Genomic DNA, 13,896 nt, shown 5'->3' with positions numbered 1-13,896 from the left:
ATTTTGGCACTCATACCGGACGGGGTATGGAGACTTTAAATGTTTTGACACTCATACTGGACCGGGTATGGGGACGGCCCACTTCACCCTCATACCGGACGGGGTAGTGAGATTTATCGTTTTAGCGCCCATACCGGAAGGGGTATGGGGACAGTCCTGAAATTAAGTTGTTAAAGTGAATGGTTCACGTGTAGCAGGGACCCCCATGGATCCCCATGGATGCTGGTAGGCTGATAAAAGAGGAAATTTGTTGCCTGATGATTGAAATATTAAAAGTGTGACATGTGTTATGTTACAAAGTGCGTATGATTTCATGATCTTATAATGTTATTATTTTCATAAGTTGTTTTCATGAATCTCATCGAGGTAAGTGGACAGTAAAGGGTTTTATCATTGATAAATGAATTTGTTATAAATTATGTTCCATTGGTTGTTTTTGTTTTCTACCAACCTTTACTTCTGTGACAGTGAAATAGTGTGATGTCTTTACTGGGTTAGTGTAGCTCATTCCTTACTTAACTATTTCAGATCAGGAGGACTTGGTTCTCGAACCCGTTCCGCAGGAAGACGGTGAGTAGATGCCTAAAGATTTTATAGTTTTCCTTATAGTATTTATTTCTAGTATTTACTTTAGTTAGCTTATTCTTTCATACGTTTAATACATTTTGGTTATTGTATAAGGGATGTTAATCATAATATTTTATTTCACTTCTGTACTTAGAATTTATATATATATATACTTTTCTTTTTAATTTTCAGGGTCGTTACAGTTGGTATCAGAGCCGCGTTCCTCGGACTCGTCCCTTACATAATAATACTTAGAAAAATACCAACCGATGAATCGTTACTCAACCCTTCCTTATAAAATGCAGATGTAGAGAGATGAGGAGAGGAAGACCCCTACTAAACTAAGTAGCCCGGGATGATTCGTTTCTGGAAGATGTGGAAAGAATATTTAAGATGCTAGAAAGGATCATTGCTGCCCAGCAAGGTCGAGAGGAGAGAAGGGAGTTACCCGACCCTCCCCCATTACCACAAGTTGAGCCACCGCTGCAGCGAAAGGATCCTGAGCCACCCCGGTACGAGCCTGCTCCTCCACAATACCACCCGGCACAACCACCGCATTATAATCCGATGCCCCAGTCACAGTACTGCCCGACACCGCCACAGTATAATCCAGTGCCCCCATTATATCAGCAGGTGCCACCACATGGCCCCCCAGTCTATCCTCAACCCGGCCTAGTCCCTCTTCCACGGGACCCAACTCCTTCCCTAGTTGATTCGAGTTACGTAAAGAGGTACAAGAAACTGAACCCTTCCACTTTTGTAGGAGAATCCTCTTTCGAAGATACCCAGTACTGGTTGGCGGAGATAGAGAAGGCTTTTAAGACCTTATGAGTGGTTCCCAAGCAGAGGGTTACCCTTGCTTCCTACATGCTGGTGGGGGAAGCAAGTCATTGGTGGGAGCTCAAGCAGACCACCCTGCCTATACCAGTCACTTGGGAGCAGTTCTTAGCAGCCTTTCATGCGGAGTACCTCCCCGAACACATCCGACATCTAAAGGAGATGGATTTTGTCCAACTGGTCCAGGAAAACATGTTGGTGTCGGAATATGCTCGTAAGTTCCTATAGTTAGGCCGATACTCCCATGAGACATTAATAGATAAAGGCAGAAAGGCTAGGAGGTTCCAGTGGGGCCTCTGCCCAAAGATCAAGCAACACTTACTTATACTAGAGGTCAAGACATACTCAGCCGTTCTGGCAAAGGCGCAGATTATGGAGAGGAGTTTCAATACCCTTCCTCAGTCAGCAGAGAGTCACAGACCCTCAGCTCTACCTCACAGACCAGCACCTACTGCGCTTGCCCAACAAAATAAGAGACCCAGACCGATGACCCAAGCTCCCCATCAGGCTCTAAAGGCAGCACGTGGTAAGATCTGTCAGCACTGCGGTAGGGATCACGGGGACCGACTATGTTACCACCTCAACAACACCTGTCACATATGCGGTAGTGTCCAGCACTATGCAAGAGAGTGTCTAATGAAGCAGAATCAAGGAAGACCTCTTATTCAAGGCAGGGTTTATAACCTCACACAGCAGGATATCGATGCCGACCCGGACGTGGTACAGGGTATGTACACTGTATATAACCATATTGCTCCTATTTTATTTGACACTGGTGCATCACATTCATTTGTTTCACATATTTTTGCATTCAAATTTAATGTATTACCTGATAAACTTGATTCAATGTTATTTGTATCTACTGCTGGGGGTGAAACACTATTAGAGAAAGTTGTCTACAGGGCTTGTGCCGTGGAGATAGCAGATAAGAAACTGAGTGTAGACCTAATAGGTTTAGACACGGGGGATTTTGATGTAATTTTAGGGATGGATTTGCTAGTGGCGTATCACGCCACCATAGATTGTTTTAGCAAGAAAGTTGTATTTAATCCTCCTAATGAGGAGCCATTTACAAATTAATAAAATCAGTTAGTACTTATTCCTTGATGGCAAGTTTTTCTTAATTATCAAATACCTTAACCTTGCTATTTTCTCTAACTAGGCAAGCCTAAGAAAGAGAATTGTATTTAAGAGATTCTGGTAGTCCGAGACTTCCCATATATATTTCCGGATGAACTACCCGGACTACCAGTGGACAGGGAAGTCGAGTTCATTATAGACCTACAACCGGACACCCAGTCCATTTCGGTTGCTCCGCATGAGCCGCGTTAAGATAGAAGAGCTGAGAAAGCAGATCACTGAATTGCAAGACAGTGGCTTTATTAGACACAGTGTGTCCCTTTAGGGTGTCGGAGTCACTTTTTCCAAGAAGGAGGACGGAACGTTGAGACTATGTATTGATTACAGAGGATTGAACAAGGTCACAATCAAGAACAAATATCCCCTTCCCAGAATTGATGACCTCTTCGATTAGCTGCAAGGTGCGCAAGTCTTCTCCAAAATAGACCTGCGATCAGGTTACCATCAGGTGAAAATAAGAACAAAAGATATCCCCAAAATAGCCTTTCAAACCAGGTACGGACATTATGAGTTCCTGGTCATGCCATTTGGGCTAACCAAATGCCCCGACCATCTTTATGGATCTGATGAATAGGGTTTTCAGAGAATTCTTTGATCAATTTGTTATCATGTTTATCGATGACATATTGGTCTACTCAAAAAGTAGAGAAAAATATGTTCACCATCTAGCTCAAGTTTTGCAGATCCTCAGAAAAAAGAAGCTATATACAAAGTTGAGTAAGTGTGGATTCTGGCTTGAACAAACCGCCTTCCTATGACACATCATATCGAAGGAAGGAGTATTAGTGAATCCTGAAAAGGTTGAAGCGGTACTTGACTAGAGAATTTGACATCAGTTAAGGAAATCCGTAACTTCCTCGGAATGACAGGTTATTACTACAGGTTCGTCAAAGGATTCTCTAGTCTAGCAGCCCCCCTAACCCGACTCACAAAAAAGAATGCCAAGTTTGAGTGGAATGAGGACTGTGAGATAAGTTTTTCTGAATTAAAGAAGCGGCTGACCACTGCACCCGTACTGGCTTTACCGAGTGGATCGGGGGGATATACAGTTTATAGTGATCCCTCCTATCTAGGCCTGGGTTGTGTCCTAATGCAGCATGAAAAGGTCATAGCCTATGGGTCCAGATAGTTAAAGAATCATGAGAGGAATTATCATACCCATGACTTGGAGCTTGCCTCAATCATACACGCCTTGAAAACCTAGCGCCATTATTTATACGGAGAGACCTTTCAAATCTATACCGATCATAAGAGTTTGAAACACATATTCACTCAAAATGATCTCAACATACGTCAGAGAAGGTGGATGGAACTTCTTAAAGACTATGATTGTGATATCTTGTATCATCCGGGTAAGGGCAACATGGTGGCAAATGCTCTCAGCAAGAAAAATGCAGGTATCTTAGCCCATTTGATGGTTTCAAAACGTAGGCAAATTGGGGCCACACAACAGGTTTGACTTCAGGACCTGAAGAGAGTCGCATATTTGGGCCGTCTGACCGTCCAACCCGAGTTAATACAGAGAATAAGGGAAGCCCAGTCAGTTGACCCCGCCCTAGTAGCCCGTAAGAATGATGCAAAACAGGGAGTGAGCTTAGAATTCTGAGTCTCTACGGATGGGTTACTCCAGTTCCAGGATAGGGTGTGTGTCCCAGACGACAGTGAGTTAAAGAGAGAAATCAAGACAGAGTCCCATAGCTCGAAGTTTGTTATGCATCCCAGAAGCACCAAAATGTACCAAAACATGCGACCCCAGTTTTGGTGGAATGGGATGAAGAGGGACATAACTGACTTTGTATCTAAATGCTTGGTATGTCAGCAGGTCAAGGTAGAGCATCAGCGCCCAGATGGGTTACTTCAGCCTTTACCGATCCTGGAGTGAAAATGGAAACATATCACCATGAACTTCGTAACGGGATTACCCAAGACACGTTCAGGACATGACGCCATCTGGGTAATTGTTGACCGGCTTACCAAGTCTTCCCACTTCTTAGCCATCAGGATGACCGATCCCTTGAACAAGTTAGCAAGAATGTATATTCGAGAAATAGTCAGGTTGCATGGAGTTCCAGTGACAGTGGTATCCGACAGGGACCCCAGGTTCACTTCTCGATTTTAGAGTAGCTACCAGCAAGCCATGGAAACAAAGTTGTCTCTTAGTATTGCCTTCCATCCTCAAACTGATGGACAATAAGAAGAGATAATCCGTACACTTGAGGATATGCTCCGAGCTTGTCCTTGACTCCGGGGGCCATTGGGACGACCATCTACCCCTAATAGAATTTACCTACAACAACAGCTACCAAGCGAGCATTGGCATAGCTCCGTATGAGGCGTTATATGAGCGCCCATGCAGATCGCCGATTTGTTGGGAAGAAGTGGGTGATAGAAAATTGTTCGGCCCGGAGTTGGTAGAGGAGACCACGTCTAAAATAATTAAAATCAGAAAGAACATTCAGACGGCTCAGATTAGGTAGAAGAGTTATGCGGATACTCAGATGAGAGATTTAACGTTTGATAAAGGCGACCGGGTGTTCCTTAAGGTCACTCATTTCAAAGGAATTAGTAGGTTCGACAAGAGAGAAAAACTGAACCCCCGATTTATTGGACCATTTGAAGTCTTGGACAGGATTGGTACTGCCGCCTACAGTATAACACTGCCTCCAGAGCTCTCCAAGGTCCACAATGTGTTCTATGTATCCATGTTACGTAAGTACAACCCGAACCCCTCTCATGTCTCGGCTCATGAACCACTTCCACTCCAAGAGAACTTATCTTATGAGGAAGTACCAGTCGGTATCACGAACCGAAAGAGCAGAATACTCGCAACCAGAAAATGTCATTTGTAAAGGTCGTGTGACAGAACCACACGCCAAGGGAGGCTACCTGGGTGTTATAATTAGACTTTAGAGCATAGTATCCTCATTTGTTCGATCAAGAGTAAGAGTCAAATTTGAGGGACCAAATTTCCTTAAGGGGAGGGAGGAGAGTTGTAACACCCAAAAATTTTATTATTTTTTTTATGAATATTATTTTTTGTTTTATTTTAAATTTTTGTAAATTTTAAATGAAATAAATGATTACTTAAGTAATAATTTATGGTTTTAATTTAGTTTAATTTAATTAAATAGAAATAAAAATAATAATAATGATAAAAATAGGTAAAATTATTTTTGGGGTTTAATTGAAAATAATTTTGGGAAAAATGGGTGAAAATTTGGATTATATGGGTGTTTTTGAAAAGAATATCGGAAACCGGAGGTCAAAACAGAATTTAGAAAAAATTAAACCACTTCAGCAGCCCCAGCTAACCAGGACACGCCGCGTGACAGAGACACTGACGCGGGAGGCCACGCGGAACGGAGCCACGTGGGCGATCCGCGTGCGCGCGATCGGACGGTTAAGATCCGTTCCCGCGCGCACGGACGGCCTAGATTGCACGCGTGCAGACGGTCCAGATTGAATCACGCACGGACGACCCAGATCGTATCGCGATGGACGTTCCAAATTCATTTCTAATTTAATCACGATCGGACGGCTAAAATTAAAAGGGGAATGTTATAAATAATCTCATCCACACCCAACCTCAAACCCTAGCCGCCAAAGCCCTTGCTGGAGAAGACAGCCCAGCCACCAGAGGAACCGACCGCCGCCACCCGCTGCCACATCGAAGCACTTTTCGGCCGCCAAACGAGGTAAAAATTTTCTTTTTGGCTCAGATTTTGATGCTAAACCCGCCTGTGGCCAAATCGGAGCCAAACCATAGGTCAATTGGCCGAAAAATATCGCTGAAGCCCAGCAGCGCCGCCGTGGGTTTCCTCAGTTTTTGCCTTCGATGAGGCTCTTTCCGATTTCTGTTCGATGTATTTTTTACACCACTGTGACCATCGTCCTTTCCTCTACAGGTTGACCGGAGCAAAACACCAAATCGCGACTCGCGCCGGAGGAGCCGCCGCACCCGAGAGCTCCGCCGCCGGTAAGTCTCAATTTTTTGAGTTTTTTCGGCCCACCGAGGGCCTTACGTGTGTTTTCTCGCAGGAACTGGTGCTAGTTTGGCTGAATTCGGCTGGAAACGACCGAAAACAGCCAACCCGAGGCGGATCACCGCCGTGGGCGGCAGCGCTGTCGTCGGAGCATCGCGGAGCTGCCGTGCCAAAATTTTCAAAATTGGCCGAGTAAGCCCCGGGTCTGATTTGGAGTTTTTTGAGGATATGTGCAAGTACCGAAAGTGTGTTTCAGTTCCCGGTAAAAAATTCAGATAATCTAGGAACCGCCCGTAGGCGCAGTGAAAAATCGGTCTTAGATTTTGAATCAAGTAAGGATCACTCACCCTATTTCTTATTAAGGCATTAAAGCTTAATAAACGATAAAACAGTATTTTATGAATTGATAGATATGTATAATTAATTAAGGTCATTAATAGAGCTCGGATCTGATATATTTTCGATCAGTTGTTGTTTTAGTTATTATACAGTTTTAAATGCATTATGGTATCTGATTTATTTATTCTATGATTTTGAATGCATGAATCACTGTTTACTTCATTATGGCTTGATTTTGTGAATCCGATGATATGCCTGCATTGTTGGATGCTCGTTACTTGTTTAAATATTCATGATTATGTGAGAAATAGAAAACTAAAAAAATAATAAAAAAGGTATGTGAATTGATAAATGGATAAGTCGACAGCTTCACTAGATATCTTGGGAGATGGTGGACGGATCGGGTCTGTAGGGAACCCTACCGGGAACGTTGTCTCTCATACCGGACGAGGTATGGAGACTTTAAATGTTTTGGCGCTCATACTGGATGGGGTGTGGGGACGATCCGCTTCACCTTCATACCGGACGGGGTATTGAGGTTTATCGTTTTGGCGCCCATTCCATACGGGGTATGGGGACGGTACTGGAATTAAGTTGTTAAAATGAATGGTTCACGTGTAGCGAGGACCCCTATGGGTTCCCATGGATACTGGTAGGCTGATAAAAGAGAAAATTTGTTGCTTGATGATTGAAATATTAAAAGTATGACATGTGTTATGTTACAGAGTACATATGATTTCATGATATTATAATGTTATTGTTTTCATAAGTTGTTTTCATGAATCTCACCGAGATAAGTGGACAGTAAAAAATTTTATAATTGATAAATGAATTTGTTATAAATTATACTCCATTGGTCGTTTTTATTTTCTACCAATCTTTACTTCTGTGACAGTGAGATAGTGTGACGTATTTACTGGGGTAGTGTAGTTCATTCCTTACTTAATCATTTTAGATCAGGAGGATTTGGTTCCTGAACCCGTTCCACAGGAAGACGACGAGTAAATGCCTACAAATTTTATAATTTTCTTTATAGTATTCATTTCTAATATTTACTTTAATTAGTTTATTCTTTTATATGTTTAATACGTTTTGGTTATTATGTAAGAGATGTTAATTATAATATTTTATTTCGCTTTCGTATTTAGAATTTTTATATATATACGTTTCCTTTTAATTTCCGGGGTTGTTACATATAACTCATGAATTAATCGAAATTGCTTCGAAGCTTTCGTACAAAATTTCAAATATTATGTTTAATTTTAGAAATACCATATAAACTAATGTTTTTGGTTATATTGTTAATCATATAAATTAATTAATGACATTAATACTTTGTAGTTAAATAAATACATTTAATTAATTTCCATTTGATATAGTTAATTAATTAATTATTTTAATTAGTTAATCAAGTGGATTAACTAATTTACGCATTTCCCATTTTGTACATAGCTAAGGAGACAATTACGGTTCATTACTCGTGGACCGAGGCCCAACCTAGAGTGGACTCGAGGCCTGGCCTGGTAACTACGTCGTCGTTTTTGTTTTTCGTTCAATAGTGGGCCGAGGCTCAATTCGTGATGGTGGTCTGGGCCGGGTATATACGCTGTCGTTTTTGGTTTTCCATTTCCCCTTTCCAAGGACGTCGTCTTCCTGTTCATATTTCCTTTTTCGCACTCCGAAGTCAGACTCAGGAGTCCCTTCTCTCTGCTGTTTCTTACTATTTCTGCCTGTCCGTCTTCTGTGTTTTTTTTCATCCCTATGAACATTCTGGCTTGATGTGGTATTTTTTGTATGCGACATTTCTTTCTCCAGTTCATTTTCGCGCCAAAATCATTTTCTAATCCCCTAAGAAAACCCTAAAACCCCAACCCGCTTCTTACTCGGTTTGCATATGCAAATGGATGCTGTAGAAGATCATGAGAATGCCCTCCATAGCCCGCAGAAAACTGACCCTAGACCTGCTCCGCCTCCCGAAGACCAGCAGGCTCTCTCCAAGAATGCTAAAAAAAAGCTGTTAAAACAGCAGCGATTCGAGGCGAGAAAAGCAGAGAAGAAGGCAATGGAAAAAGAGCGGAAGAGAAAAGAAGCGGAGAGGAAGCGGAAGGAATGGGAGGAAGCTCTCGCGAGCGTGCCGGAAGAGGAGAGATCGCAGCTCATAGAGTCGAGAAAATGCCTCAGGCGTGAGAGGATCGAGAAAAGGTCTGAGGAAAGGGAAATGAAGATTCAGAGGTTGAGCAAAGCCAAAGAATCCGGCCAAAATATCATCATCGATCTCGACTTCTCCCATCTCATGACCGCTTCCGAGATTCACAGCCTCGTTCAACAGGTAAGAATCATAAAGAATTCTACTTTTTTTTTTTGTTGAGATATAAGAGAAGGAATCATAAAGAATTCTACAATTCTGTGGAATGTATTTGTTTCAAATGCACCGCAAAATTGTTATCATGGAATTCATTAGAATTTGTTGACAAATTTGAGAGTTTGGAGAAGTAGGCTTGAAATGTGTTATTTTCTGTTTGTCTTTCCAAATACTCTAATTCAAATGAATTCAACGAGTATAATTTATTTCAAATAATTCAATTTGGAAGTTATTTTCTTCATCGATTAATGTGCAACTAACATAAATTTTCAGTGGACATTTATTCAAGACAAAATCTGAAATTTCTCACTTCCATGGAGCTCTATCAATTTAGCCATGATGTGAATTAACTAAAACGTATTTGGATTTTTTGCATCTTTACTGGTGGATAGGTCTATATGCAAACAATTTGAAACTGGTGTGGTGTTGTGATGAACATGGCAGCAGTAAATTTGTGTCTATTACTGAGGAATTTTTGCTTCAGTCCTTATCTTTTTGTTTTAGTTGAATGTTTCTCTGTACATCTCTCAAATTGCTGTTGATGGAATGTGCAGATTATGTATTGTTATGCAGTAAATGGCAGATGTAGTTGCCCTGGTCATCTCTGGTTGACAGGATGCAATGGAGAAATGGAGAAGCAGTTGCAGAGGCTCCCAGGGTTTGATAAATGGATTATTGAGAAGGAAAATCGATCATACATGGAGGCATTGAATGAGCAGAAGGAAAATCTGGTATATCTTACCGCTGATTCGGAGTCAGTGCTGGATGAGCTCGATCCAGAGAAATATTACATTATTGGTGGGTTAGTGGATCGAAACCGGTGGAAAGGGATAACCATGAAGAAAGCACAAGAACAGGGCATCCTAACAGCAAAACTCCCAATAGGAAGTTACTTGAAGATGTCAAGTTCTCAGGTATAAAATGGTCGCTAGCCCGTTACTTGTTTCTCTTGTAAGTTTGAGCATGCATATCTTGCCTGCTGGGGCTGGATATATAATCGTACTTTGCCAAGAAAATGACAGTAATCTGATATGTAGCACTTATTTCATCTCACGGGAAAGATTAGTATAGCTAAGCTCCTATTTTGTGTTTATGTTTGACGATTATAAGTGAGTGTTTTGTCCATCTGAATGCAGGTACTCACAGTGAACCAAGTGATGGAAATTCTCCTCAAGTTCTTAGAAACAAAAGATTGGAGGACTTCCTTCTTCGAGGTAATTCCTCAAAGGAAACGGTATGATGCTGAGTCAGAAGAAAATCAAGAGGAAGGGAATGGGGAAGCCGAGTCAGAAGAAAATCAAAGGGAAGAAAATAAAGAGGAAGAAAATGGAGAAGGGTGCCAGGAGGAAGAAGAATCCAGCAGAAAAAAGCAGTGTATTGAGGCACCAAGAAGTCCCGGCTAATTGAAGTTGATAATTTCGATTTGTAGGCCGAGGAGAGACTTCATTTTCCCTGGCAAAGATAGATCTGAAACTGAAATGTTTTACAGGATTCATATCCTTTCAGGTTGAACAATCCATTTTGGTTCTGTTTTTTCTTTTCGGGTTCATGTTTACATTTGTAAAGCTCGATATTTGATCATATGAAAACCCCTTGATTTGTTGTTTCATACTTTTTCTTTTGCTCATATGAACAAATCTCTGTTTGGATGGCATTTTTGCTCCCAGAAAACTCTGATAAGAAGAACAGCAGGAGTCTTTAAAGTTTTCTTAAAAGTAGATTTCTCTTATTTTTTATGAATGCAAAATTAAAAAATTAAATAAATATTTTTAGATGTAATTTTAAATTTTAAAAACGAGTAATAAGTTTATTTATTAATTTAATATTTAATAATTTATTTTATAGAGTTTTAAGGCCAAAATATCAGGTAAATAAAAAGGAGGTTACAAAAGTACAAAAAAGCAGGCCCGCGGTGGCTTCCATAGCATAGTGGTATTGCGTTCGTTTCGTAAGCGAAAGGTCGCGAGTTCGATCCTCGCTGGGAGCTTCTTCCCAAATTTGTTTTTCCTTCTTTTTTCCTCTTTCGTTTCTAAAGAACAGCAGAAAATAGAGAAATAAAACAAAAAAAAAACAAACAAAGAAGTTGAAATCTGAAACAGTCCAACAAAAACAGATATCCACCACTAATATTACATGCAAATGTTAGATCATCAGACACAAATTACATACGGCAAACACCAACCTCCACCTCTTTCTTTTTTTCCTTCCCTAACCTCTCTACTTTGGTTAACTAATCTACGGTTAGTGTGTAGCCTATATATCATCACTTCCGCTGCTGCTGCTGCTGCTGCTGCTTGTGATCGTTTAACTCATGAACACTACCACCAACACTGCCAGTCCCTCCGCCACTAGCAACCGTAGCAGAATTTGCAGAACCCACATTGGATTCCTTCCTAAAATACCCACCTGATCTACCGTACAAATACCCATTTTGATTACCATAATAATTTCCTAACTCAAACCTACCTGCTAAAAACCCTCCGCACTTCACCATCGACGACCCACCGGAACTACTAGCCGGACTTCCACGTTCCCCTCCCTCCACCTCCCTGTACCGGTGAAGAAACAAAGTGAGTGGTTCGATATAGTCGTCGAACCCTAGCTTGCTCATCGCCCAAAGAACATCTTCCGCGGTTATGGTCTTCCGCTGCTCCATCCGGCACCGCTCGTTGGCTTCTCCGGTGACGAAACTGATGTACTCCGATACACATTCTTGGATCGTCTCCTTGGCGTCGTCGGAGATCTTGGCGTGGGATGGTAGGATTCTCCGCATGATTCTTATCACGTTTGCAATCGGCATGAACCGGTCTTGCTCCCTTACTGTGCACTCGTTCTGGTCATCGGAGCTTGTTCCCGATGAGCATCCGCCATTGTTAGTGTTGCTGGGTTTGTGAGTTAGTTGTGGAAGTCCCATGGGGATGTCTGGTAAGATCTGTCCCCCTGTAAATATAAAACACCCATCACAAAAAGGCAAGAAAATTACAAGAAAGATCCTTTTTTTTTAAAAAAAAAATTAGAAGTTTATTCATCAATTAAAGATGGGTACTTTTGTAGACATTGGAAGCAAACAAAGGGTGGGAAGCATCGAGATATGGAGCAAGAGTGATGATGATGATGATGGGAGAGAATGCATGGACGCCACTTGTTTAATGGAGGAGGTGATGGAATGGAAGGTGATGGATGCCACTTGTACAGAGGGTTTTAGTCCTTGTATTCATAGACAATTTTTCTCACCTCTCTTTTCTTTTTGTCTCTACCTTAATTGGCCGTTACCATACGTGTGAAGCCAGAAAATCAAGAAAACAAAAAGAAGAAGAAGAAGAAGAAGAAGAAGAAGAAGGAGAAGAAGAAGAAAGAAACGATTTTCAGCACTTTTCATCATCTTATTTAGTTAGATTGTTTTGGATTTCTTCCGGGTTTTTTTTTTTACTAGTTCAAAAAATTGGAAGAAACCAAGAAGAAATTACAAAGTGTGTGATAATTTATGTTCATGTGGAGAATCTTGAAAATGAAGGGATGAACAGAGACTGGTAAGAGAAGACTCTGCATGTTGCATGCAAATGGATAATGATGTAGAAGAAGACGATTATTCTGTTGATGCATGTCAATATACATATATATATATATATATGTACATATGGGTTTTACCAGAGTTTGAGTTAGGGAGCTTGGTGTATCCACGGAAGGCTCCACGTTCCATCTCTTTCTTCTTCATTCTCTTCTTAGCTTGCTATGTAGTAAAGTGATCCTCTCCGTCTGTATGTATGTATGTATATATATATATATATATATATACATACATATATATGTGGGTGTTGGGATTTCTGATTTGGGTTGGAGTATTTACAGGCAAGTGTCGATATTTATAGTGCTGAAAAGTTGAAGAAACGTACGTGTCGAGAGGCGATGTAAACGAGGATATTCAACTCAAACCTCATTTAACACTTTCACCATCCCATTCCTCCATTTTGCTCCCCCACTTAAATTCACTTCTCCCTCCTTCAATGTTCAAAAATATTCAAACATTAATTAATTTTTTAATAAATTTAAATATTTTATTAATTATATAATATACTTACACACCAATTACAATAATACAACTTACTAACGAACGTAGAATTAAATATCTCACTAAATTAAATTAGATTCATGAATTTAAAAAATAATAAAATTCTTTTATTTCCCTCAATATTTTTTCAATTCGAAAATTTGAATTGAAGTTATTTCGTTAATTCGTCTTAAATTATATTCATTTATTATAAAGATTTCATTTCAATTGAAATTTGATTATTCAACGTATATAAAGATTTTGACTAAATATCTATAATTTAATGTTTAAAGTATTTTACAGTCCGATTTGAAACTACATCGATAGTTTATCACAAATATAAATACGAATTTACAGTCAGAACTTGAATTTATACCGTATAAATATTAAATAATTTTGTTAAAGGAAAAGCGATTATTTTTCTAAATTTTTTAATTCTAGTGCAAATAAGTTTTTTTAAAATTTTAAAAATTTAATTTTAATGTAAATTTAGAAGGGAATACGTGACAAATACAAAAATTATTAATATTATATTTAGAATAAATATGTAATTTTTATATAAGTAATATTTAAATTCTATGTATATATATTTAATTTAATTAAAAACATAGTAAAACTTA

The 13,896-nt window shown here is 39.9% G+C and overlaps 2 protein-coding genes and 1 non-coding gene across 3 annotated transcripts; 2 read left to right on the top strand and 1 right to left on the bottom strand.

Moving 5' to 3' along the window:
• The first annotated feature begins 8,604 nt into the window (after positions 1 to 8,604).
• On the top strand, positions 8,605 to 10,837 carry TRM10 (tRNA (guanine(9)-N1)-methyltransferase-like protein). The gene is made up of 3 exons (XM_022046703.2): positions 8,605 to 9,195; positions 9,783 to 10,142; positions 10,365 to 10,837. The coding sequence occupies exons 1-3, from the start codon at positions 8,761 to 8,763 to the stop codon at positions 10,629 to 10,631; spliced, it is 1,062 nt and encodes a 353-aa protein (XP_021902395.1). The 5' UTR covers positions 8,605 to 8,760; the 3' UTR covers positions 10,632 to 10,837.
• Positions 10,838 to 11,143: 306 nt separating this feature from the next.
• Positions 11,144 to 11,215, top strand: TRNAT-CGU (transfer RNA threonine (anticodon CGU)). The gene has a single exon. It is a non-coding gene; the product is annotated as a tRNA-Thr (tRNA).
• A 104-nt stretch (positions 11,216 to 11,319) lies between these two features.
• Positions 11,320 to 13,073, bottom strand: NF-YB6 (nuclear factor Y, subunit B6). The gene is made up of 2 exons (XM_088206921.1): positions 12,877 to 13,073; positions 11,320 to 12,168 (listed from the first exon to the last, which is right to left on the bottom strand). The coding sequence occupies exons 1-2, from the start codon at positions 12,941 to 12,943 to the stop codon at positions 11,492 to 11,494; spliced, it is 744 nt and encodes a 247-aa protein (XP_088063047.1). The 5' UTR covers positions 12,944 to 13,073; the 3' UTR covers positions 11,320 to 11,491.
• Positions 13,074 to 13,896: the final 823 nt, after the last annotated feature.

The sequence above is a fragment of the Carica papaya genome, chromosome 7, assembly GCF_054855325.1.
Source record: "Carica papaya isolate Zhongbai chromosome 7, ASM5485532v1, whole genome shotgun sequence".
Taxonomy (NCBI): domain Eukaryota; kingdom Viridiplantae; phylum Streptophyta; class Magnoliopsida; order Brassicales; family Caricaceae; genus Carica; species Carica papaya.
This window is presented reverse-complemented; position numbering and strand designations above follow the sequence as displayed.